This window comes from Telopea speciosissima, chromosome 7 (assembly GCF_018873765.1).
Source record: "Telopea speciosissima isolate NSW1024214 ecotype Mountain lineage chromosome 7, Tspe_v1, whole genome shotgun sequence".
Lineage (NCBI taxonomy): Eukaryota > Viridiplantae > Streptophyta > Magnoliopsida > Proteales > Proteaceae > Telopea > Telopea speciosissima.
Window position 1 is genome coordinate 55,553,356 of NC_057922.1, and position 27,732 is coordinate 55,581,087.

A 27,732-nucleotide genomic window follows, 5' to 3' on the forward strand; every position below is an offset into this window, starting at 1 on the left:
ATGGTGGGAATATTTACATCCAGAGGAGCAATCAAAGGTACCGCTTCATCTTAGAATCCCCCCTGGAGAGGTACCGACGGTGCAAAGTAGGCCTCCAACTCTCGAAAAACCACATCCATGGTCACAAACAATTTACTAGTAGGAGGATTATAGCACTTATACCCCTTCTGGGTAGCTGAATATCCTAGAAAAATGCACCAAAGACCTTTGGTCGAACTTGCCATGAGCATAGTGATTTCTGGCAAACACCACACAACCAAAAAACCTTTGGAGGAACAATAAACATGGAGGATCCCAGGATAATGTCCAAAGGGCAGTGACCAGCTAAGACTCTAGAAGGGAGCCGATTGATAAGATAAGTACTGCAAGAATTGCATCCCCCCCCCCCCCCCAAAAAAACATGGAGGAACAGCCATAGTACACATAAGGGAGCGAGCTACCTCTAACAAATGCCGATTCTTTCGTTCAGCAACTCCATTCTGAGCAGGAGTGTCCACGTAAGATTTCTGACGAATAATGCCATGAGAATCTAAATAGGTGCGAAAAGCACCATCCATGTATTCCTTGCCATTGTCAAACCATAAAATCTTCACCTTGGCATCAAATTGAGTTTGAACCATCATATGAAATAAAGTGAAACAAGTAAGACCATCAATCTTGTTGTGCATCAAGTAAACCCAAGTAGTGCGACTGTAACAATCAATAAAGGTGACAAACCATCGGAATCCAAAAGTAGAAACACACCGGGCAGGGCCCAACACATCAAAATGTATTAAACTAAAAGGAGTCGCACTTCTACCATCAGAAACAGGATAAACATTCCAAGTTTCCTTTGCCAAAGTGCAAGCATCACAAGAAAAATTATTGGGATTACATTTTTGAATAAACTAGGAAATAGAACGGATAAAATACTCAAGGGTGGATGTCCCAAACGGTGATACCATTTATTAATTAAAGTAATGCAGAGGTAGAAACAGAAGACAAATCCTGAGATGCCAAAGTTGTCGGCGAACTATCAACCACGTACAAACCACCAACCACTTTACCACATGCAATCGTACGACACGTGATCAAGTCTTGGAACAAACAATGGTTTGGAAAAAAATGTCACTTTGCAATTGAAGTCCCTAGTTAAACTACTAATGGATAACAAATTAGTAGAAAACTTAGGTACATGTAACACAGAGGAAAGAAAAAGAGAAAATGTGCACTGAACAGATCCCTTGCCCAAGATGGGAGAAAGAGACCCATCAGCCACACAAACCTTATTATGACCAGATAAAGGAGAATATTGGAAAAAAAGAGAGGAAGAACTTGTCATATGGTCGGTTGAACCAAAGTCAATAACCCAAGAGTCGGGTATGACCAAGGTGCAATTCTCACCAAATGAAATACCTGTGGAAGGGTTGGTAAAAGGGTCGGAAGGCAGGGAAACAGCCGAACCAGCCAATGAAGGAGACATGGATGATGAAGAAGTATCCAAACGAGTCATCATGTTCCGAAGGTATTGTATTTCCTCTACTACCTGTGAAGGCTATGATAGAGATTGTTCAGTAGGCTGCTCTTCAATAGATGCCTGATTTGCACGAGCAATGTTGGAACGATTCGATCCACCCCTCCCACGCCCACGAGTATATACAGGGCGATCATGAAGCTTCCAACAGCGGTCCTTGGTATGCCAGTCCTTCCCACAAAAGTCACTTAATAGGGGGGTGATCACTGGCCACACGATCACCACCATTACCACGGGATGAGTTCCCACGAGAAGTAGACTGGGAGCCAGAGAGGAGCAGATCGCTCCTGAGTGATGGGATGAACCATGGCCGTACGCCTACTGTATTCAATCGCAATAATCGAATAGGCTTGCTCAAGAGAGGGTAGAGGGTCATGATTCAGTACATGTGCCCAGATCTGATCAAACTCAATATTCAGACCAGCAAGAAAATCAAAGACCCGTAAACCATCTTCCCACTTTCAGAACGCAATGATGCCAACATCACAGCTTGCAGTGAAGGTCCCCAAAAAATCAAATTGTTGCCACATAGTGCACATCTTATTATAGTATTGAGAGAGAGACAACTCCAACTACTCTATTGAGTGAATTTTCTGACGGAGTTCATAATATTAGGCGGCATTTCCCACCTATAAGTAGGTGTCATGGGCTGTCTTCCAAATTTTGGCAGTCGTATCAAGAAGAAGGTAACGTCTGGCAATTTCTTGTTTCATGGAATTAATCAGATAAGACATGACCAAAAAATTAGAAGTCATCCACTTATCTTGTGCAGAACCAACATCGGTAGGCATGACAATTGTTCCGGTGATATAGCCAAAGAGACCATATAAACCAATAGCAAATAAGCAAGAGCGACACCATAACAAATAATTGTTGCCATTCAATTTAATGGAACTGGCAGGAAACGGAAGAAAATCATGTTGTGACGTGCCATCGGGGCCAGAGGAAGCAGTCGTAATCTCGGAATTGTCAGGCATGGTGGCAGGTTAAAAAAAAACTCAATCAAGTATGAGAGAAAAAAAATCTGCAAACAGTCCTTAATGCATAGGGACGTAAGATACAGCCCTTGGTGGGAGACAACTCACCACCAAGGGTGGGAAAGAGAGGATGACAGCAGCAAGTGGAGGTGACGACCCCTTACGAGAGAGAGAGAGAGAGAGGACACGCTAGAGGGCCTCAGGAGGCTGGTCGCGAGGCGGAAGGTGGCAGAACTGTGGAAGGATGGCGTAAGAGTGGTGGGAGGGTGGCGGAAGGTGGCGGTGGTGGAAGGCAGCGGTGATGGGCTAGGGCAGAATTAAGAGAGAGAGAGAGAGAGAAAAGAAAAAAAAATTATATCCTAGATTCCCGGATGAGTACAAGAACAATTTTACCCCTATACGTAAAAGGACAATTTTACCCCTATGACAATTTTACCCTTATGAAAGTTCTTGAACTGGGTATTGACTTTTATCCTTTTGTAATTTTATTTTTTAACTATTTTTATTGGATTCAAGTAGGGGTATTTGCTTATTTATGAATAATATCTTAACTAAAAATACATTTACTTAAATGATAATTGGCATAAATAAGAGCTACAAGCCGCCTAGGCGACGCCTTGACAACTATGCCAATGATGTCCCAAGCCGACTTTGCACTAACGAGACCAGACGAGGAGGCGGACCAAGAGAGAATATCCCCGCTACCAATAGGCCTCCTGGGAATACTAGGCAGCGTACTCCAAACTGTCCAAAGGGAAGCCAAAGAGGAGGACAGAGGGGGGTCCAAACCATCCCACTGAGTGAAGTCAAAGATCATGTCCAATCTGCAGAAACCTGAAGAGCAAATACTTCAATCTCCCACAGAGTGGAGAACTCCATCAGGGTGCCAATAGTCTATTATAATGTTTTAGTTAGGCTAGATTAGGATTCTATATGTCCAATTCTGTTTTGAGTTAGCATCCTAGTCAAATTAGGTTACCTTAATAGAAAGGATTGGATTAGGCCTTTCCTTTTTAGTATTTGAGTTTTTAGTCTTCTATATAAGTTTATAAAGGGGCCCAGCATGGTACACGAATTTTGATTAATAAAAAATCTTATGTTGCTCTCCTTCTCCATTAGTGAAGAATCCCTTGTGTCCAATCAAGGCTCAAGTTCCTGCAGTTAAATTCTGTTCAGTTGAGAATTGAGATTCAATGCAAGGCTTTTTTTGCATGAATTCTTATTAGGACAATCCAACTTTTAGAATCAGTCCAAATTTTGACCAACTATACTTAAACCCTAAAGAAGAACTCGATTCAAGTTTGGTAGAGATCAGACCGGGTGATATGCACTTATAGTGAAATCTCTATTCTGCCCATGTTCCTATATGTTCTTGTTAACTGTTCTAAACTCTAAATTGATTTGCTGTGAATACTAATCTAATTTGACAGGTTTTGACCCAAAACTAAAGGCGCTGCAAGTTTCGATACTGCCAAGGGGGATGTTCCCAAAAATTGCAATTTTTGGCTAAACAACTTGAATTCTTCTCGCTTTTTTGCCGTCTTCTACTTATTCAACCCTTCTACAGATTGAATTTGCATGATTGGAGCTTGAAGATAATTTTTTTACCCCCAAATCTAATTTTTGGAAGAATTAGAATATAGACAAGGTAGTTTTTTATATGTTAGATAGAATGGCCAATCTACTACTTCATGGAGTCGGATTATTTTTTAGGTTGTTAAATTATTTATAGAATTTTCTAGTTTAAGAATATGCTTTTACTGCAACAAATTTTTGAAAAAAAAATTGGGGTAATATGCGATGGATGGAATTCGAATTAATATATATTAGACATCACTGGCCGATCTACAACTTGATGGAGCCAGAATCCTGTTTTAATTTTTTTTAAATTTTGGATTTTTTAAAAATAAATTGATGAAAATCATGAAATTCAAAAAAAAAATGGGTGAATAAAGAATTCATTATCAAGAAACCCCAAAAGGGAGGAGAAAAAATACAAAATATATGTTAGACAACCATATCCACCGAACGAATACATCTCTCCTAAAATAACCTAAAAATTAACATAACAAAACTTCCAATCTTCCTAAAATGTAAACTCTCCAATTTTAATATCGTTAAAGGATAAAAAAAAAATAAACCAAAATGTTTATCTTACCAAGACCAAAATCTCCAATTTTAATGTCATTCCGAGCATCAAAAAATATGTTACTTGGTGTCAAATCACGATGTATGATTCCCTGTCCATGAATGTGAGCCAGTCCTTCAACAATTTGGCGAAAATAATGCCATGCATTTTCCTTCTGAAAACTGCTGCTATATGACTCAAAGACTTGGCGTAGAGTCCTTTGCACCACAAAAAATTGAACATACAAATGAATGAACAAATATCAGCATCAAAAGAATCTATATCATAAAATGATCTACACTTCACAGCTTTCAGTAGATTTTAGTGACAAAACCACCCTCCACACATTTTCTCTGCAATAATTAAAAAACATATATATATATATATATAAATTCATACCAACTCCATTGGCATCAGTGAACAGTACCATGCTACAAATGGGCTGAAAAGGACAGTGAACTTCACAAAGCACATCCAAAAGTCTTTAAGGTAGTTCTGTTTTTCAAATAAGAAATCCACCTTGATTTATTTCTAATGATTATCTGGACACCACAAAGTTTTACTCATCAATAAAGCTTTATACCATCGTACCCTTCCAAAGTACTACATGTTAGAACAATAAAGACTCTGCAGCAGATGTGAGTAACTTGCACTCCAGCAAGAAACTCACAATTGAATGGATTGGAATACAGCTACGCGTCTAGGAGTCAGACCCTTCTGACTGTTAAATCTCCAATTAGTTAGATATGAGGACTCAGCTTATGAGCATAGTTGTCACGGCATCATGGCAATCCAAGTCAGTGGAGGGATGTCTGATCGATATATCGGCACGTCACCCACCATGGCGTTGCCATGGCGATCATGTTGACCATGGCAGAATTGTAATTAAATCCAAAGTTGAATGGCAAAGTTGAATGGAAAACTAGTAGATAAATCAAGATGTATAAGAGCAATGGCAGAATTGTAATTAATCTGAAGCAGGGTTCGAAAACTCGGGTCTCGGAGCCATCTCGGCCCAGCAAAAAACCGAGTTGGGCTGAGATCTCGCCGAGATCTCGGCGAGTTTGTGCATTTTTTTTTTCTGCCCATCTCGGTGGGTTTTAGACCTCTTTTGGGTCTGAAAATCGGTATACAGCCTACTTTAGGCCATTTAAACACAATGGCATTATTAGATTTTGCAAAAACAAAGTCCAAATAGGAGTTTCAGTTAGTGGGAAAGCAGGACAGACACTTATTCCAGAAACCAGGACAGACACAGGACAAACAGTCTTATTTATGCCTAAATAACTCCTTCAATATAAATCAGATTTAAGCAATCTTGGACTTGTTGGAAAGCTTTGTTTTGAAAGCTTTCCAACAAGTCCAATCTGATTTATATTGAAAGAGTTATGTACTGGTCAAACTTAATTCGGTGTGCGCGAATGCTGTCAAAATCGCTTTGAATGAAAATAATTTTTAGGACATCAAAACAAATGAATATTTTACCGCACTTTTGGTTTTTAGCAATGTTTTACCATAATAAGATTTATAGAATTTTTAGATTTGAGAAAAACCCCAGCATTAGAAAGTTGAAAATTGCACCTATCGCCGAAAATCCAGTTTTCGTTCTTGAACTGGGGGGTTGACTTTTTTTCCTTTTGGAATTTGATTTTTTAACTATTTTCATTGGATTCAAATGGGAGGGTATTTGCTTATTTATGAATAATATCTTAAGTAAATGAAATACAAAAGCATTTACTTAAATGATATTAAGCATAAATAAGTGTCTGTCTTCTCTGTCTTGGTTCCTGGCATAGATAGGTGTCTGTATACCAAGAATTTCCAACAAGATCTCAAGATCTGGCACTCATATAAAGGACCTACATGGGCATTTTCCTATGTCAAACCGAGATCTCGGAGAGATCTCATCGAAATCTCGATCTCGAGATCTCTAGCTGATCTCGCCAAGGAAATCTCTTGTACGAGATCTCGCCAAGAGATCTCGGAGAGATCTCGAATCTCGAAGAGATAATGACATTTTAAGTTTCGTAGGCCATCTCGACTCGGGAAATTGGAAAACCGAGAATCTCGGCGAGATCTCACGAGATTTTGGACTATGATCTGAAGTTGTAAAGGAGTGGTAGAACTGTAATTTAATGGAGTTAGAGAGAAAACTGAATGGGTTAAACAGAATAGAAATAGAGAATATAAGGGGTTTTATATAAATAATATAAGTTGTCCTTACTTGCAATTTTAAAGACTTAATGTCTTCTTCAACCTTGCAATAACACGATAGAAAGAGAGGCAGAGAGGTGGTGAATTGGAGTAGTTCTAGCAGAGGAAACTCCTTATGAAGACGATTCTCCCTGCAATTTTTGGAACAAAATCGTAGCACCAAGGTCTGCCGATCCCAACGAGAAATAGCCCCAAAATTATACTGGCAACCGAATGGTGAGTTCTGAAATCAGATTTGGCGGATGTCTTAGTTGCAGGTTACTAAACCAAGGCTAAAATAGGAGATTTTGGGAAGCAAGGAGTGGGTCTAAGGTTGGGGAAGAAACAAAAAATTAAAGAAGAAGAAATCGAAGAGGGAAAGAGAGGCAGGAAGAAGAAATCGAAGAGGAAAAGAGAGACAGGACGCCATGGCGTAGGTCGATATGCACAGACCTCCAGCGCCAGGACGCCATGGTGGCACCATAACAACTATGCTTATGAGTATCCATAAACTGAGTTTAAACTATGATTTCCAACTAAGCAAAGTAGGTGATTGACATTAAGATTAATGCAAGTAATTGAAGATGAGAGATTGATGTATATCAATACATATGAATAGTATTGCCCAGTAAGTATTCTCTGAGTTTGATAGTAAATAACAAGGTTAGCGATTGAATGAAGCCCTACCAGCCTTAGTGCATCTATCTTCAATCGGTAAACATCCATTCTAGTTAATTTGATCCCACCCCCTTTTTTGACTGCTTAATGACCTAACAACTATCATGTATAATCAGATGGCCAGAGCAACTAAACTGGTAGAGGTTGCCAAATGCCAAATGCCAAATACAAAATTTGATCTTCACGTTGGATATAATAGGAGGCTATCTGTTTCACGGGAAACTTGGTGGAGCGACCTTTGGGATATGTCATATGGTCAAAATTTCATCAAACTAACAGGTCTACATAAGCATTAGAATTTCAAAATCATGTGAAGATTCTACAATGGTTTAGGATTTTAATATTAAAAAATGTGGGTCCACTATAGGGATTTTTGTGTCCGATCAGCAATCCACTATTCGAGTTGACAATGCTCAAATATTGATATTGAGAACAAAGAGGCCTTTGTGGCAAGACTGGAAAGGACAGGATCAAATAATTAGTTAAAACTTTTAGGGGTGGAACCAATGAGCCATCTGAGATGGATTCATTGCATAGCTCAAGGAATGGATATGATCATTTGCTTCAGTTATTTGACAGGTAGAAGCAAGCACAAAAACTTATATGGGAAAAACTCATTTGAATTCTCACTTTGGATAGGCTGATCAAAGCAGCCCATCATCATTGCACCATGTGGAATGATTATGTTGCAATTCCAGCTGTTGGATAGATAGTACCTGGTCTGGATTAGCCATGTGTCAAATTTCAGAGCCTAATTATCAAATACCCTCCCGTGTATTGGTATGCATCCCATAGTTGTCAAGATGACGCCTAGGCCCCTGGTGCCTAGGCCGGCTTGGGCACCTTGGTCGCCTAATTGGTGTCGTCTTACTTTTTTACTATCTCCAGCGCCTTGGGTCGCCTACACGCCATGACAACTATGCTGCATCCCTATATATGTCCATGCACACCTACAGTACTCCGACTCACAACTATGCACTCTCCCATGGTCCTGAATTTTCAATTCTCAAACTTGTTATTTGGCAAACTGTGTTTGGGCTGAAGTTTTACATAGGAACAAGGGACTTCGGATTATACTTATCCACAAAATTTGGGCCTTATCCAATTCCTGCCATGTGACAGATATTTGGGCTATCTTGATCATAGTTGTCAAGGCGTCACGTCGACGCTCTTTCTTGGGTCCAAGGTGACAGCATGCCTTGTTGACACTTCACGAATTTACATTGATTTATGTTTATTTTTTTGTTTTTTTATGAATATGCTTATATTATTTCCTATGCTTTGTCTATTATATGTGTTTTTTTTTTTGGGTGAATAAAAGAATTCATTAACAAAGAAGGGCCCCCAGAGGGGGAAAAACAAAAACCCACGGCTAAGAAAAGCTTCAGCTAGAGGGAGCTGGAGCAGAAAAAGAAACATTTGAAAGGCCCCAGGAGACAACAATGAGCCTGTTCCTTAGGGTGTCAGAGCAAAAAGAGGGAGGGGCAGACAATAATTTGGAGGGGATTTCAAAGGAAATGGAATCCCAAATCTGTTGAAAGGAACGAGAATTGGAGATCCATTTCCTGATATTTCGCTCCATCCAAATATGGTTAAGGGCTGCACAGAAGGCCATCTTCCCCACAGTGTCGCAGATAGAGGAACCACCAAAGGTCATATCGACCCAAATCCATTCTCTAGAGAAGGTGAGAATCCTTCTTTGGGAAGGCCAGCACTTGGACAGAAGACCTTTCCAGATGGCCCTGGAGGTAGGGCAGTCAAAAAATAGATGAGCCGAGTCTTCAATATTGCTCCAACAAAGGCAGCAGGCATTAGAAACCTGGATCTGGCGCCTGCAAAGGAAAGCTTGCGTAGGAAGACAGTCGGTGAAGTAGTGGCGGGGGATGTGGTGCTTGAACCAACGGAGTTTCCTCCAGATAGCCGTCAAACCTTTGAACGGAAAACGATTCCAAGCTCCCTTGAAAGAGAATTTCTGTGAGTTGTTTGCAGTCCAAGAGACGCAGTCACCCCTAGAAGGCAGTCTTCTTTGGATGGACTGAAGATCATTCCAAATAAGAGCAAGCGGCAAGGAAGAGGAAGGGGGGGCCCAATCATCTTGGTGAAGAATGCCAGCAACAAGAGCCATCCTATGGAGATCTGTAGCATAGATCGTCCTTGGGGTAACAAGGTGAAGTAATATTCCCTTAGGGTGCCAATTGTCCAACCAAAGGGAAGTAGAGAGGCCGTCGCCAATGTGGGAGAGGATGGAACTTTGAACAAGATGTCGAGTCTCGAGGATCTTACGCCAAACCCAAGAAGCATCAAAGGAGGCAGTAGCAGTCCAAATGGAGTCTTGACGGAGAAGGCCCGAATAAATCCAATCAACCCAACTGCTCTTCTTTTTCTAGGCTATCTTCCAGATCAGCTTGATAATACTAGCCAAATTGACATCTTTGATTCTTCTAATGCCCAGACCACGCTCCTTTTTTGGGAGGCACACTGAAGCCCATCTAATGGGGTGGAGAAACCTTGGCGAATCAGTCCCCTTCCAAAGGAAAGTAGCTAACAGAGATTCCAAAGACTTGACGCTTGCTTGCGGGAGCCCATAAATACCAGACCAGTAGATATATGAAGCCTCTAAGACAGAGCTAATAAGCACCAACCTGCCTGCATAGGAGAGAAACTTGCCTTTCCATAACTGAAGTCTTTTCCTTATAAGGTCCAACATGGGAGTGCAATGATGAGCAGAGAGCCTGGCTGGAATCAAAGGGAGGCCCAGATACTTGACCGGCAGGTGTCCCTCATGGAATCCTGATTTCTCCAGTAATTCCCTTTTGTCTGGATCTGGAATACCAGCAAAGAAGATAAGGGACTTGGAAGGGTTGATGCGAAGGCCCGAAATCTCATGAAATTGCTCCAAACAAAGTAAGATACACTCAAGAGAGTCGATGGAGGCCTTTGAAAATATCATCAAGTCATCGGTGAAAGCTAGGTGGGTAAGCATAAAAGCTTTGCACTTGGGTATAGGAGCAATGAGCTGCTGGTCAGTACAAGTCTGAATTTGCCTAGAAAGGACTTCCAGGGCCAAGGTGAACAAGTAAGGGGAGAGAGGACATCCCTGATGAATTCCCACAGTAGTGCCAAAGTAACCTACGGACTGCCATTAATTAAGACTGAGAACTTTGGAGAGGAGATGCAGTGACTAATCCAGTGAACAAATGGCATAGGGAACCCCATCTTGAGCATAACTTGAGATATATAGTCCCACCTTAGAAAGTCAAAAGCCTTGTGAATGTCAATCTTCAAAAGGATAGAGGAGATATGATTCTTCCTATCAAATCCTCTGACTATATGTTAGTTTTCTCATATTAGGTCATTACTAATATGATTATATCCTATTGCATCGATATGGCTTCTATGTTGCATATAAGCATATGATATAAAATTATCATTGTTATATTACATATAACCATATACGGCATGCCTAGGCCCCCTCCAACGCCTTGGGTTGCCTAGTCGCCATGACAACTATGATCTTTATAACCTTATCAGGGCAGGACATTCTGAAAAGTTTTACTCAATTTATAAACATAAACATTTAATGTCAAACAAAACATATTTGCACCATTAATAATCTCAAGGTAACAAGTACCAAACATAGGTAATAAAATACGCACCCAGGACAATATTCCATTTGTATGTATAGGTATGTTGATTCAAGCTTGTTCTCCGGTCCAGTGGCATTTCTCGAGCTCACCCCCCTGTAGCTGCAACTGGAGCTCCCACCAGCTCTTGAACCCCAGAAGGTATCACCATGAGAACCACCAACTTCTGTTTCAAACCATGCCTGGAGGAGCAACATCAATTAAATCATAAAGGCCAGTAATTAGAATAATACTGTTTCCAGTTTAACATAATGTTCTGATCTGTTTTTCCCTTTAATCTACTGTCGCGGGCCCACCATCTCTTCCTAGTAGTGCAGCCCTAGAAATCTGAAACCCTAAACTGTGCAACAACACAGAACATGCTGAACCAGACTAGTTCAGCTCAAAGGCCCGAGCAAAAATTCCAATTGGATTAGGACGAATACAAAATTCAAAGTATTATAATTTTAGCAATGTCAGCAAACCCCAAAGCACGTAATTAATCAGCACATTTAGGAGAACAATCAGCAAAAAAGCTCCAAATGAATTTAATAATCATACAGACAAAAAATAGAAAAAAGAGTTGCATCCGTATCATAAATGCTACAAATGCTCTAGGTCTGAGAAAATGTGGCATCTGGTTGCAACCACCAAGATTAAAGAATGGCAGACGGCAAGTTTTAAAAAAAAAAAAAACTGAAGACTCGAACCTGATAGTAACGGACGACATGTTGATGCTGCAAACGGGAAAGTGTAGCTACCTCCCTGAGTACCTTGTAGCAGCCATATAAACAAAACTAACATTTAGATAAGTAAAGGCATCTTTCAAACTTCATAGGTAAGAAGAATATTAGAATAACGAAAACCAGAAGAAATCCTAGATCCCAACTCAGCTCGGCCTTATCCCAATTTTCTTTTTTATAAGTAACAACGTATTGATTTTTAAAAAGATAGACGTACAAGATAGTAAACAAAAATAAGAATAAGACCACTGAAAGGGGCTGATCACAATGCTTTGATTAGATCCTGTAATACCCCAGAATTTGAAAACCTAAAAGTGTTTAAAAATATATATATATTTACATAAGGTTATTTTCGTAATTTACACCTCAGGGGCAATTCTGTAAATTTACAATTATTCTTTGCTTAATATCATTATGTGCAGAATTTAATCTTAGTTGTAACCTAGTATTAGATGGTACAATGGTAAATAAGATACTTAAGAATTAAAGAGTGATTTAGTTCTTTTATTCAAATTTAAATTGATTTGTGGATTTAGTAAACAATTAAATTGTTAGTTTGGTGATTGTGACTCTAGTTGATAAGAGGTCTAGGGTTCAAGTCATATAAGCCTTCAGGGGGATATTATAGTTAAGCTTTTTTTTCTAGTTTTTAAGTCTATGGTGGGCCCCACCATAAAGCGAGATAACCCCCATATGTGGAAGGAGCAAGGTTCAAAACTTGTCTCAAGGAGGTGTCTCGACTTCTCTCGACCAGGTCAAGATTCTCGTGAGAGTTTTTTTCGGTTTGATGTTTCAGTAGACAAATGACTATAATTGGCTCCGAAACTTTAAGAGAAGCTTGTTATAGGCTTAATAAATATATTAAAATCTTCAAATAGTAAAAAAAAGCGCCCAATTTTGTGCTTTGGATTTGCACCCTTGGCAGTAAACGTCGAATCCCTATGTAATATTTGCCTATACACATTGTTTGAGTGCTATGAGACATAATGGGCAAATAAAACAAGTAAATTATGCAATAATGGATGAAGACACATAATATTGAATAATTATTTAAGAAATAATTAAGGATAAAGTATAAAATACAAAGTACAGTGAACAATGCATATTAAATAGACACCAAAGTACAATGAACAATACATATGTTATAGACACCATAATCTTCCATGTCCCAACAATACAATATTGTGAGTCTGCAACTGTCTACTGATACATGACGTGCTGGATCAAGTCCACTCATGGTCCAATGGAATCGACATGCATTGTCTTCCGTCTGCATGACGTATGAATGCCACATCATAGTGTTTGAGAAGAAACAAGAGTAATTTCTTCTCAAGCAAGTCAAGATATCCGAGATTTCGAGATTCACCAAGTTTTTTAAGATTTTGCCAAAATCTCAACCGAAATTTTCAAAACACTGTAGGTTTTAAGTTTTGTACATAATCTCGTCTCAAGGAGCTAGAGATTCTCAAGATATTCAAGATCTCGGCGAGATTAGAACTATGGGAAGGAGTTGGGTGCTAGTCAAACTATAGTTAGAAAGTAGAGATTAAGTGGGAGATTAAAGATTGAAAGAACAAAAAAGGAGAAAAGTGAGAAAACGAGGGAGAGAGAGAGAGAGAGAGAGAAAAGAAAGAAAACCAAGAGAAAAAGAAGAAGAAGAAGGAAGGAAGAACATACCAGGTTAGTATACTGTACAGAATTCAAATTTGATTTTTTAGGGTTGCTTTGGATATCGGAGACGGGATTCCGTTGAGAGTTCTCAATCTGTGGGAACTTTGGTATATTCAGCAATTGTGGGATGGTAAGCAATGAGTCGTTCTTCCATCCAGAGCAAGGTTTCCACTTGTAATATCAGAAAGCTAAAAGAACTACTGCGTAAAAGTGATAATCGTATCTGTGCATATTGTGGTTCACAATATCCAAAGTGGGCATTGTGACTAATTCGAGTACTTGGAATTTGGAGGGTTGAATTAACACACTCACAGATCGAAGTAAGTGGAATATAGTGGGTGCACACCACTGATGTGCGGTGTGATTGACTTAAGTTTTGTTTAGAATGCTTGTTATTGCTGAATTGTGTTCGTATGTAATGTGTGGTGATGAGAGTAATGTTTAGTGCTGATAAATATTGTTTTACGTGATGTATAATTGTGAAAGTAATGCCTAAGGACTAGTGATTATTGCCTGGATGCTTTTCCATGAATATTGACATGTTATATTTGAAGTATGTGTTTATTTGAAGAGTGTATTTGAAGAGAGTGTTTGAGGGTAAATAGACTGCACTGTGCCGGTGGAGAGTCATGGCCACCAGAAAGATAGAGTGTTCCGTGGGGCCGCAGAAACATACCCATTGTACACACGTGAGTTGTCAGTGGTGTATATATAGTCACAGAGTGGGGGACAATTGAGAGTGATTGCAAGGGGCCGTGTTTCTCTCATGTTATGGGTGGTGGCAGCCTGTTTCCCTCAGTACCGGCTAGAGTGATCAAGAGTGATTATAAGTAAAAGGGTATTGATGAAAAGTGTTACTTTTGAGAAAACTAAAAGTGTTTTGTTTAGTCGCATGTGATTGTTTGGTTATTGTTTCTGTGTTGTGATCTTACTATATTCCGTCTTACTGGGCTGTTTAGCTCACCCCTATTTTTCTGAAATCACCGAGGACTGAGACGGAGGTATTCTTTTGGTGGAGAGTTCGAGGGTGACTCGAAGATTTATTTTCATTACTAGTTATTTTATTTTGATTAGATGGGTGTGATAGGGAACAATTTGAGACGTAAAGTCTAATAGATTGGATTTTGAGATTTTAGTTTGGGCAAACCTTAGACTACTACCAGTAGGAGTTATTTGAGATTTAAGGCTATTGTTTGAATATATTATGTTTCAGACTTGGATTTGATGATTTATTTTGAATGATTCTGTTTGATTTTAGCGATCGTTTGATCAGTGCCCGTGAGGGCTGAATCCCTACCTGTATCCCGTTTGGGTCATGACAGATCCCAATACAATTAAACCCACCCTACAATTGGAATGAAAATCCGTAGAGGAAGTTTGCTACGTAAAATTTCAATTCTACCGGTAAATTTTAATAATGAAAGGTTTACCTCAATATTCTGTTGTTAACAGGTGGACTCTTGTCCTTAAGGAAAATCTTCTTCACAGCATATTGTCTTCCATCTAGCTTATTTCTGCACAACATAACACGACCAAATCCCCCATGACCTGCAGGCACAGTGATACAGGTTGTAAGTAGAACATGAAGACCAAATCTCTCCCTCCTCCTAGAGGAATCTAAGGCGAAAACAAACAAGATAGTCTGGGCTTTCAAGGATTTAGAGGTGTTATGGGTATTCTGAGAGAGTCCTTTTCTTACCAAGTTTCAAATTGGTCTACCTCGAAAGATGAAAGGCATGGATTTTTGTATAGGTAGTCATGTATATTCTCCTAGTGTTTTCTTTTAGGGGGTCCCATTGTAAAGATGGAACATAATTGCTAGTTGATTATTATAAATGAATAAAATTATGTTGTTGCTGATCCAAAAAACAAAAAAACTAACACAAACCCAACCACATAAAAAAATCCCCAACTCAAGTTCAACCATAACAAACTCCTTCACAACAAAAAAAAGATTTCAGTCTCAATTTCAGTCATCATTGAAATAAAAAATAATTTAGTGCTTCCCATTTCAATTTTGGTGATCTCAGGAGGGGTGTTCGATAGGAACCTGTAGATTCAGCAGCACATTATGTGCCACAATGACATGGATTTAAATTTAGGTTTCATTTTGGTCATAAATGAAATCAAAATATTTCAGTGATTCTGATTTCAATTTCAGTGATCTCCGAAAGGAAGCGTGAATGGAATCTGTTGTACGCGAGTTAGCAGCAGATTATATGGCAGAAAGAGAATAAGAGACAGATTAAAGGCCATTAGGACTAACGAAATAGAAGATAAAAAGAGGTATATTGATTCCAGAAACGAAACTAGGAAGATTGTGAGGATTGCTAGGGCGAAGAATATGAGGATCTTTATATCAACTTAAACACTAAAGAAGGGGAAAAGCAATTTTTAAGATAGCTAAGATGTAGAAAGGAAGAGTAGAGACTTCAATCAGGTGAGGTGTATCAAGGGTGATGATGGAAGAGTGTTGGTAAGGGATCAGGCATTGTGAAGAGATGGGATGAGTACATTTGTGACCTACTAAATGGAGATAAGTCGAGTAGAAATGAACCAGACAATTACATTATTCAACAACATACCACACGTCATAGATATATACGAAAGGTTACTAGGTGGAAGTCAAAGAAGCCTTAAGAAAGAGGAAAGCAGGCAAGACACCAGGCCCAGATGAGATTCCAATAGAAGTATTGAAAACCCTAGGAGGTTGTGGGGTTTATTGGTTAACCAATCTGTTTAACAAGATTTTGAACACAAGGAAGATGTCTGATGAATGGAGGAGAAGCATTGTAGTCCCGATCTGCAAAAATAAAGGTGAAATCCAAAGCTGCAATAACTATAGAAACATAAAGCTAAAGAGTCACAATATGAAACTTTGGAAAAAGGTTATTGAAGCCCGTTTGGAAAGGAGACTCATATTGGCATTATGCCAGGTAGATCCACGACAGAAGCTATCTACCAATTAAGGAGGATCATGGAAAGATATAGAGATAGCAGGAAGGATCTCCATATGGTCTTTAGTTTATTGATCTGGAAAAAGCCTATGATCGTGTCCCTAAAGATTTAATCGGGCATGTCCTAGTGAAGAGAAGGGTGTCGAGTAAATATGTGGATTTAATTAAAGATATGTACGAGGGGGTGGTGACTAGAGTGAGATCTGTGGGAGATCAGGGCAAGGAATTCCCAATTACAATTGGGTTACATGAGGGATCAACATTAAGCCCTTATCTATTTGCGCTTATCATGGATGACCTAACCAAGAGCATTCAAGACGAGGACCCATGTTGTATGCTCTTCGCCGATTATATCATTTTGGTGGATGAGACAAAAGCAAGGAGTAGCACTAAGTTAGAGCTTTGGAGATCAACCTTGGAGACAAGAGGCTTAAAGATTAGTATAACCAAAACGGAGTATATGAGTGTAATTTTAGACACACTATGATGGATACTGACATGGTGAGAATTGAGGAAAGAGAGATACCGCAAAATGACTATTTTAGACACATGGGGTCAATCATAAATAAAGAAGGTGACATAGAGGACGATGTTTCAAAGAGAATTAAAGTGGGTTGGATGAAGTGGATAGGTGCGTCCGGAGTGCTGTGTGAATATGTGACCGACATACTCCTTTAAAACTTAAAGGAAAATTCTATAGGACTGTTGTACGACCAGCTATGATGTATGGGGCAGAATGTTGAGCAGTTAAGAAGTATCATATTGAAAAGCTATGTGTAGCAGAGATGAGTATGTTAAGGTGGATGTGTGGAAAAACTAGGACGGATAGAGTAAGGAATGATTGTATTAGAGCTGACTTGGGAGTTGCCCCAATCAATGACAAACTCCGAGAGAGTCATCTAAGGTGGTAAGGTCATGTTCAACGGAACACACCAATAAGGAGGAGACATATGATTCCAATTGAAGGAGGAAAAAGAGCTAGGGGCAGGCCTAAAATGACCATAGGACAAGTTCTGAGGAAGGACATAGTCTAGGTCTTTTACCAAGTATGACCACAGATAGAGCCTATTGCAGGGCAAGGATTCATGTTACAGACCCCATTTAGCTGAAGATTCTTCTGACTTGCTGGGTTGTGCCTCTTTCTTCTTACTTTCATCTTTCTTTTTATTGTCCATCTTTCAGTTGTCATTTTTCTATTTTTCATTTTTCATCTTATTTCCCATCTCTTCATTCCCCTTTTTTTTTGTGTAGACCTCAGTTTTCCTTACTCTATTCTGTTTGGATCCATGTTGTTGACCCCATTAAGTTGGGATAAGGCTGAGTTTGTTGTTGTATTAAAGGCCATTAGGACAAGACACAAATAGCACTAGGAGCGGCACACTACAATGGGATTATATAATATACTTTCTCAATGTTTAAAATTTCAAGCGAAATCTACCAAAATTAGCAAAATATTCTGTTTCCCTAGCTGGTCAAAACCTGGAAATTTTGGCAAAATTTATGAAACTTTGAGCAAAACTGAAGTTGGTGAAATTTTTCTCTTTCCCTAGGGTTTAAACTTCAAATGACCCTACCAGTTCAAATTTTAACACTTTTTCCCACCTAGTTCCTCCCTTCCTAGTATTATTTTGACAATTTTGGTTACATTATACTAATTACAATTGGAGGAAACCAGATTAGAACAGAACCCTAAAGAGGCCACTGATTCTCTCTTCTCCTAATCCATTTTAGGAATTTAGCTTTGATTCCTTTATCTTTTTTTCCTGTTTAGACTATTTTACACCTGATTATTTATTTTTATGAGGATATTTATGTGATTCAAGTTATTAGTAGGAGTTGGCTTATGACAGTTGACAGTTGTACACTTGTACTAGATCAGATTTGGATCTTCACCCCTTATATCTATTCTTTTTCCAGAAATACAAGTGCAGGTATTGTTTTTTTCAGTTTTGGAGATTCTTTTGTTCTTTCCTAGTGGTTTTCAGCTTGGAACATTAGAACCTGCCATATGTAAGACTCATTCAACTTCCAAAGATACAATTCTCCATATTTCATATGAAGTTGTACAACAGTATCAATGTTTTGTAGTGGGAACTGTCTTATGTTTTAAATGTACAATATCTATTTTTAGAAAGTAAATAAGAGTGTAGAAGACGACAAAGTATCCATTACCAAGTGGACGGAGCTCCTCAAAATCACTGAGGTATCGGGAACTTGGAGGAGATAAAGTATTCTGTCCACCAAAATCAGTAGTAGCTTTCCAAAATTGAGCAATTGGGGATGAAACCTATTCCATTATATGCAGTTTGCCATTAAAGAATAATTGAATAAACAGTAAAATTGATGGAATTTTCAGAACAAATTCAAGTACGCAAGTGAAATTTGTCAAAAAAGAACTAGTAGGAGGACTGACTAACCATTTGCTGCTCGAAAACATGACTAAAGGCTTTGTTAAACATCCACGAACGCTTAGTAACCAAATCCCGAACCCTATCTGACAAAAGCTGAACCAAATTACCACCGTTGCAATTAGAAAATGTGATTGAAGGATCTGATAAACAATTTAATTGACAAATGCCACAGCCAATATAATTAATTTGCAAAAGCATAACTGGAATAGAAGCTACTTGTATGGCCTACCCCTAGATTGTGCAACTCTGAAGCTATTTCTGGCAACCCATTGGCTAATACACCTTGAGAAGCACATGCAAGGCGAAGCAAATGAACCTAATATAGAAAAATTTTAAGAAAAAAAAAAAACATAACTAAAACCAAAGGAAGACTGAGTTTGACAAATAATAGAGCGAATGAACAAGAAGAAGAATACCATAATTAAATCCTTTTCAATTGTATGAGACACTTGATCATGTATGACAGAAGCAGACATTAATGACTCTGAAGATCCATTGTCCGAATTTCTATCATCAGCTTCTTCTATTTCCTTCTTGGAAATAAACTCCTGCCAACAAGTAACAGCAACGACCATACAGATTAAACATTTCCATAACAAAATTGATATAAGATTCAGAATGAACATTGACAATGCCATGTTCATCAAATTTTGTCCCATTGTTTCTTATAGGCATGACACAGGTCCATTCTCTTAGTGGCAAGAATATCTATCCGAAAGGAAAAGGTATTTTATTGCATGTCCCGATACAACGAGCATTACAGACCTACAATTACATTCATCATGAAGAAATAATTGGTCTGACATTGCACCTAATAATCACTGATTCAGAAATGAGTTGGACCAGATTATCACTTAGATTAGCTAAGATGCATTGTGATCATAGATAACTGAGTGTCTGAGTGGGAATGCAACTTAACCAATTTAGGTTGGGTCCAGTGCCAAATCAAGCACAATAAAAGAAAAATAGACCCAACCACTAATCTAGAGCCAAGCCAAGAATCAAATCCTAGTTTAGTTGATCCTTATCCCGGATTGCATCAGGTCCAAGGAGCTAGATCAGGTTAGGCTTGGATTACATAGGATAAAATAAAGTTGTGCCCTTAGTGACCTGATCTTTCTGATATTGGTGGTGCTTGGTGCTCCCACCACTTAATCCTTGAATTCATACTCTAAGATCGAAAACGCGTACGATCCTTAAAGTTTAAATGCTTATGGACGCGTTTGGTTGGAGGTTTCTTCGGAGTCGGATTTGACGGAATCCGGATTCCGTCATTTTTTGGGTGTTTGGTTTCTCAGAACCCAGATCCATATTGGATTCCAAGATTCCATATAACATGCTTCAGAGAGACCACTCTGTCAGATAGATCATGCTTACGGTAAGCTGAAGTTTTCATTTAGTTGGTCAGCTCTAGATTCAAATTCGTATTGGATCAAACACTGCGGGTGCTTCACTAGTTCTCCATCCTTTATTTTTAACTCAACAAAAAGTCAAAATTCATGAATTTGTGCATTTGTTATATAAGTTGATATACTTTGGAGCCACACACTCAAATTTAGAATACATTTTCAGTATGGCACTACTGCACCCAGTCTATATCTCAATGACACTTTCGTACTTAGGCTGTAATGCAATCTGAAAATCCAGATTGGATGTCTGATGCAAGCAAGCCCAATGACCAAATCTTTTATCATATCTGAAATAAAGAAAGCAATTGAGTTGTCAAGGGAAGAAATCATATCGATGGAAGGGGAGGGAAAAGAGATGAGGTCGATCTACTTGGGAGAAACGAGGGAAAAGAAGAGAACAAAAGAGAAGAATTCAGGTTTAGGATACCAATCCTGTACACACTGCTGCTCAACAGTACCAAAACTCTTGAAAAAAAAAAAAAAAGCTCATATTATTTACTCAAATCATCTCCAAGACTCCAATTGATAGGGGATTACTACGTGTCTACGTATATAAACACCTTGAGAAGAATATATTTAGTTTCTATTTTCATGTTTCTAAATATTAGTTTCTATTTCATGTCATTCCTAGTTGCTAAATTATGCAAGTTTCTATTTTCCTTTTAACTTGAGGTGCAAGCATAGCCCTCTATATATTGTAAAGGCTTTTAGAAGCCTCCCCACGATTTTAAGATGAATGAAAGATTGCTTTTGAGCACTGATTTTTCCTCAAAACAAATAAATATTTTACCGCACTTTTGGTTTTTAGCAATGTTTTACCATATTAAGATTTATAGAATTCTTTGATTTGAGAAAAAACCCAGCATTTGAAAGTTGAAAATTTCACCTACCGCCAAAAATCCAGTTTTTGAACTTGGGGGTTGACTTTTTATCCTTTTGGAATTTTATTTTTTAACTATTTTTATTGGATTCAAATAGGGGGGTATTTGCTTATTTATGAATAATATCTTAAGCAAATGAAATTTCAAATATATAAAAACCATTTACTTAAATGATATTTGGCATAAATAAGGGCCAATAGCTGGTTTGATACCAATAAAAGCCAGTGCAAGACGATCTGCAATAAGGCGGCTGTCGCCTAGGCCCCAACAAAACCGCCTGGACGCCTAAGCGGCACCTAGGCGACGCCTTGACAACTATGGACAATGAAGGGCTGAAGGAGCCTGGCTGAGAGAGCCTAATCCACCTATCCCCAACCTTCTCTTTTCCTCTTTTCTCTATTTCCCCTTCCTCACCATCAATCTCTGTATGCTGCGGTGCTGTTGTGACTGCTCCAACCATTGAGAAGGCTACTTGAAGACTACTGCTACTGCCAAAGAAGACAACTCCAAGATTGGAACCACTCCTTCAATCAAGTTGTTACTGCTGCTGATTGTTCTCTTCGATTGAGGCTGCTGCTACTCTGCAAGACACCTTGTTGCTGCAACCTTCAAATTCCATAACTCCATATTTCCCCAACAGAACCTGCTGAATTGTGGTGCATCGACTCACACCAACACTCCCTCCACTCAATCCCAATCTGGTCCAGTTCTGCTGGCTGGATTAGCCTACACCACTAACCTTCTATTTTCATTCCACACCTTCCATCTCCACGTCTGACCATCAAAACTGAGCCAACGTTGCAGCAAGGTTTCTCACCATCAAGGCCTATACTCGATCTCCTTTGGAGCCCAAATTCAGCACTGCAGTAAGATATTCTCCAACTTTCTATTTTGGTGTTTCTCTCATATCTCAACACCCAACCATCAGAATTGGATGAAATTTGTAGCAAATATTCCCCTAGCCTACTCTTACACTTGATCCAAGTTTGATTACAATCACATGGAGGGTTTGGTTTGAAACCCTAATTTTGTAATTCTGATTTTATTCTAATTTTGGATTTTGTGGGTTCTTGGGACTAGTAATTTAGTCTTACATTACCTAATCACACTCACACACTTAAGTAAATAAACTCAAAACAGAACTCTATCTTGCTACTGTTCTAATCTAACTCAAATACTTTACTAATCCCATGTACTAACTTTACCCCCACTTTATGGACTAATAAATTAGGCTCATTAAATCACAAAACCCAAAAATAAGAAGCCCAAGGTCCATAAAACCATGGTTCAAGATTTCGCAAAATATCGCCGATATATCGGGATATTTCAGAAATCTCGACAATACCGAGACGAAATGGCAAGGCGAATTGGAAAAAGTTCATATTTCGGGATATTTCGGCGATATTTCGTGATATTTCTTGTGAGTCTTGCACTCTTGTGAGTTGTGAACTTGTGACTTTGTGTATTGACTATTAAGTAATGAGTATTAACTATTGAGTATTGAACTATTGACTATTATGGAGTTTATGAGTTATGAGTTATGACTTTTGAGTTATTTTTGTTTCATTACTTTGTTTAAATTTCTTATATGTCTTTTAGTACCTAATCAATGTGTATTTAACTATTTATACACCAGGGTCAGCGACCGTATACTGTCAATCAAGGGTGCAAACCCAAAACACCACTTTGAGTTCATTTTTTTTTGCAATATGAAGGTTTAAATATTTAGCTTAAATAAGGGTGTACATGAAGTATTAGGCCCCAATATGGCCAAAAACCCACCGAGATGGAGAGCCGAAATATGGCAGAAAAAATACCATCTTTCGGTATATTTCGGATATTTCGGCCATCTCGACCAGCCCGAGATACCGAGATATCGCAAGATTTTAAACTATGCATAAAACCCAACCATGGGCCAAAATAAAGTCTTTTGAGTCATGAGTGACCAATTAGACAATCTTAACTGCATCAATTTCCCGGCGTTGAGAAAAACTCGCCCTTATATTTTGTAGAAGGGCAGAAACAGTAGAGCACGGAAAAGTGACTCGTACTCAACACCTATTTCATTAAACAGGTTCAAAAGATGAAGCATTGATGGTGCACCCTCGTCGGGAAATATGTGGGGAATAACAAACTCAATTTGTAGAACATCCATCACTGCAGTGGTGTCTATTGTTGCTTCGCCCATATTAATCATCTAATCCCCGTTTACCGTTACTTGTTATCCCACATCAGAGCAGTCTTCCTATTGCGTTGACCCTTTCGGCTCTTCTTGTGGTAGCACTATTGGTGTCACCTCCTTTGATTCTAAAGATACTTTCACCAATCAATCCTTCAAGAACAAATATCTAGCGCATATGAGAAGGCTGTAAGGTGCACAAATTTTTGCCATGATCAACGATGCCTCTTTGTGCTTCGAACCTCTATCCCACTTTAATAATGTGCTTCGAAGAATCAAACACTACATAATAAGCACCATCACAATATTGGGAAATTGTGAATTCAATGAAGACATCATCCTTAGAATCAATGATGATCTTGTTGGCTCTTGATAACATTTCCACCAAAGACAGTGAGATGAAATTGTCACTTTGCCCATCATTTACAAGTAAAATAGCAGTTTTTCTGTTGGGAAATTGAACTCTGGTCTTGAAAACGTAGTTATCTGATGCAGGCGAAATATGGTGACACCCCCCCCCCTTATGAGGACATCAGCCCATTCCCAAGACTTTCAATGGATCAGCTTGGATCAGGTTCACTTTGGATGGATGGAGATTTCTTTCATAATGGATTGTGGTGCTGATCTGAAGGAGAACCTGAATAGAGTGCGTGTGCACTCTCCTCTCTCCTCTCTTCCCCCCCCCCCTTCTTCTTCTTCTTCTTCTTTTTCTTCCTCTTCTACTGCTGCTTCTTTCTACGGTGCTTCTCTTCTTCCCCCTGCAACTTTGATTCTTCTCAGGTTTCTTCTACTTTTCCCCTGAAATTCTGATTTCTTCCAAGATTCTCTCTTGTTCCCCTCCTCCCCTCTGATTGCTGTTCAGATTTCCTCTTCTCCTATTCTGTCCCCCATTATTTGGTATCAGAGCCGAAGGATCCCATCTTCTTCCTTCCTTTGTGATCTCTCTTACCCAATCTATTCCTCTTTCTTCCTTTTCTTCTCTATCCCCTCTTTCCTGTACAGCTTTTAGAAAGAAAACAGTAAAGATCCCTTGTGATCTCTCTTACCCAGTCTATTCCTCTTTCTTCCTCCGGCCCTGCAACTCTAATTCTTCTCAGGTTTCTTCTTCTTTTCCCCTGCTAGTCTGATTTCTTCCTATCTTTTCCTCTTCTCCTTTTCGGTCCCCCCATTAGTTGATGCAGACAAAATATGGTGGACCCCCCCTAATGAGGACATCAACCCCATCCCCAGAGACTTTCGAAGGATCAGTTTGGATCAGGTTCACTTTGGATGGATGGAGATTTCTTTAGTTGATGCAAGCGAAATATGATGGACCCCCCCCCCCCCAATGAGGACATCAGCCCCATTCCCGAAGACTTCCGATGGATCAGCTTGGATCAGGTTCATTTTGGATGGATGAAGATTTTTTTCGTGATAGATTGTAGTGCTGATTTGGAGCACTTTTGCTGGCCCAAGTTATTTTAGTTTTTTTTATTGTAATTTGGTTCATATGTAATTTCGGTCCAGGCCCACTTAGTACCAGTTCTTTTAAGTTGTTTGAGTCAAAAGCTGTTGGACTTCTTAGCACTTTGTGCTCCATCGTTTTAGGTAACAGCCCAGCTGTTTTGGTGTTTTCCCTATGTTGTTGTTTGGTCTTCTCAAGGGGAGGTCAACAGTCTTTTATTGTTTTTCTTTTCTTTATAAGAGCTGTACAGGCCATTCGGCCAGGTATGATGATGATGAAGAATGAATTGAGAGTCTGAATAGAGTGCGTGTGCACTCTCCTCTCTCCTCTTCCCCCCCCCCCCCTTCTTCTTCTTCTTCTTCTTCCTCTACTGCTTCTTCTTTCTACGGTTTCTTCTCTTCTTCCCCCAGCAACTCTGATTCTTCTCAGGTTTCTTTTTCTTTTCTCCTGCTAGTCTGATTTCTTCCTATCTTTTCCTCTTCTCCTATTCTGTCCCCCATTATTAATAATGAACGAAAAATTAAAAGCAGCTTGGAACTCTTGAGTCTTCTCTTCTCTCCTGCGTGAAGCATTCTCCCTCTTCTTCCCTCTCTCTAGTGGCATGTCTTCTTCTATTTCTCTCCTCCTCTGTTTCTACAGCACAAATAGGTAAGTGGTGTATTGGAAATCCCCCCCCCCCCCTCCCCATCTTTTCTTCCCCTCCTCTAGGCCAGTAGGCATTCTATTCTTAAACCCCCAAAACTTCAGCCTTTCTTCTAGTCTATTCTCTACCAGATTTCAATCTTGGCTTGCAGCCTTTTCTTGGCTTGCACCATTTGGTATCAGAGCCAAAGGATCCCATCTTCTTCCTTCCCTTGTGATCTCCCTTCCCCAGTCTATTCCTCTTTCTTCCTTTTCTTCTCTATCCCCTCTTTCCTGTTACAGTTTTGCGGTACAAGATCAGTCCCTGATTTATTAAAACTTGAGGACGAGTTTTTTTTAAGAGGGGGAAAGTTGATGCATGCGAAATATGATGGACCCCCCCCTAATGAGGACATCAGCCCCATTCCCAAAGACTTTAGATGGATCAGCTTGGATCAGGTTCACTTTGGATGGATGGAGAATTCTTTAGTTGATGCAGGTGCAATATGGTGGACCCCCCCTAATAAGGACATCAGCCCCATTCCCGAAGATTTTCAATGGATCAACTTGGATCAGGTTCACTTTGGATGGATGGAGATTTCTTTCGTGATAGATTGTGGTGCTGATTTGGAGTACTTTTGCTGACCCAAGTTATTTTAGTCTTTTTTTATTGTAATTTGGTTCATATGTAATTTCGGTCTAGAACCACTTGGACCAGTTCTTTTAAGTTGTTTGAGTCAAAGGCTGTTGGATTTCTTAGCACTTTGTGCTCCATCGTTTTAGGCAACAGCCCAGCTGTTTTGGTGTTTTCTCTATGTTGTTGTTTGGTCTTCCCAAGGGAAGGTGAACAATCTTTTATTGTTTTAGTTTTCTTTATAAGAGCTGTACAGGCCATTCGGCCAGGTATGATGATGATGAAGTCTGAATTGAGTGTGTGTGCACTCTCCTCTCTCCTCTCCCCCCCCCCCCTTCTTCTTCTTCTTCTTCTTCTTCTTCTTCTTCTTCTTCTTCCTCCTCTACTGCTTCTTCTTTCTACAGTTTCTTCTCTTCTTCCCCCTGCAACTCTGATTCTTCTCAGGTTTCTTCTTCTTTTCCCCTGCTAGTCTGATTTCTTCCTATCTTTTCATGTTCTCCTTTTCTATCTCCCATTATTTGGTATCAAAAAATAGGCTAGAAGAAAGGCTGAAGTTTTGGGGGTTTAAGAATAGAATGCCTACTGGCCAAGAGGAGGGGAAGAAGAGATGGGGAGGGGGGAATATCCAATACACCACTTCCTCTTTGTGCTGCAGAAACAGGGAAGGAGAGAAATAGAAGACATGCCACTACAGAGGGGGAAGAAGAGGGAGAATGCTTCATGCAGGAGAGAAGAGAAGACTCAAGAGTTCCAAGCTGCTTTAAATTTGTTTCAACATCGATACTGGGGGACGGATTAGGAGAGGGGAAACCTGAAAAGAAATCAGAGGGGACAATGGGGGACAAAATAGGAGAAGAGGAAAAGATAGGAAGAAATCAGACTAGCAGGGGAAAGAAGAAGAACCAGTAGAAGAAGACACACAACTCACCCTCAATTCCATCTTTCATTTCTTCTTTTTCATTCTATTCCATGCCTGACCGAATGGCCTGTACAACTTAAACAAAGAAACAAAAACACATAAAAGACTGTTGATCTCCCCTTGGGAAGACCAAACAACAAAAGACTGTTGATCTCCCCTCTGGGAAGACCAAACAACAACATAGGGAAAACAGCTGGGCTGTTGCCTAAAACGATGGAGCATAAAGAGCTTAAGAAGTCCAACAGCCTTTGATTTAAAACAACTTAAAAGAAAACTGGGCCTAAATGAGCCTGACCCGAAATTACATTTGAACCCAAAAATAAACCAAAATATCTTGGGCCAGCTGGACAGTCAAGAGTCAATATTTCTTTGTTTTCCTGGGTTGCATGTGCAAACAGGGGGCCAAGGAGGCCTGGGCCTGGGCCTAAGCTGGTACCTTGTAGGGTGCTTGAGTAGGCCTGAGCTGGGCTTGGAAGGGGCTGCCGATTGTCCTACATCAACTCTCACCTTCTTAAAAGGAACTCGTTCACAAGTTTCAGTAAATGTAGGAAGGACAACCACGTGGCTTTCAATCAGCCTGGGTTGACATCTTTCACAAATCCAATTTTCTGGCGAAGTGTCCACCAAATTCTGTTGAATGCAGTAGATGTGTTCTGCTCCTTCGTTGCATTTGCTACAAAGAAAAATCAACTTGTTCCATGCCTCACTTCCACAAGTATCACAAACAAGATTATTTTCTTGCCCAGACATA

General features: G+C 39.4%; 1 protein-coding gene across 1 annotated transcript in view; it reads right to left on the reverse strand.

Moving 5' to 3' along the window:
- Positions 1-27,732, reverse strand: part of LOC122668836 (eIF-2-alpha kinase GCN2) — a 152,556-nt gene that overhangs the window by 103,814 nt on the left and 21,010 nt on the right. Inside the window, 8 exon segments of the mRNA XM_043865382.1 lie at positions 4,649-4,836; positions 11,146-11,315; positions 11,823-11,877; positions 14,957-15,074; positions 18,656-18,770; positions 18,901-18,987; positions 19,124-19,210; positions 19,311-19,442. Of these exon segments, the coding sequence (XP_043721317.1) occupies positions 4,649-4,836; positions 11,146-11,315; positions 11,823-11,877; positions 14,957-15,074; positions 18,656-18,770; positions 18,901-18,987; positions 19,124-19,210; positions 19,311-19,442 (952 nt within the window).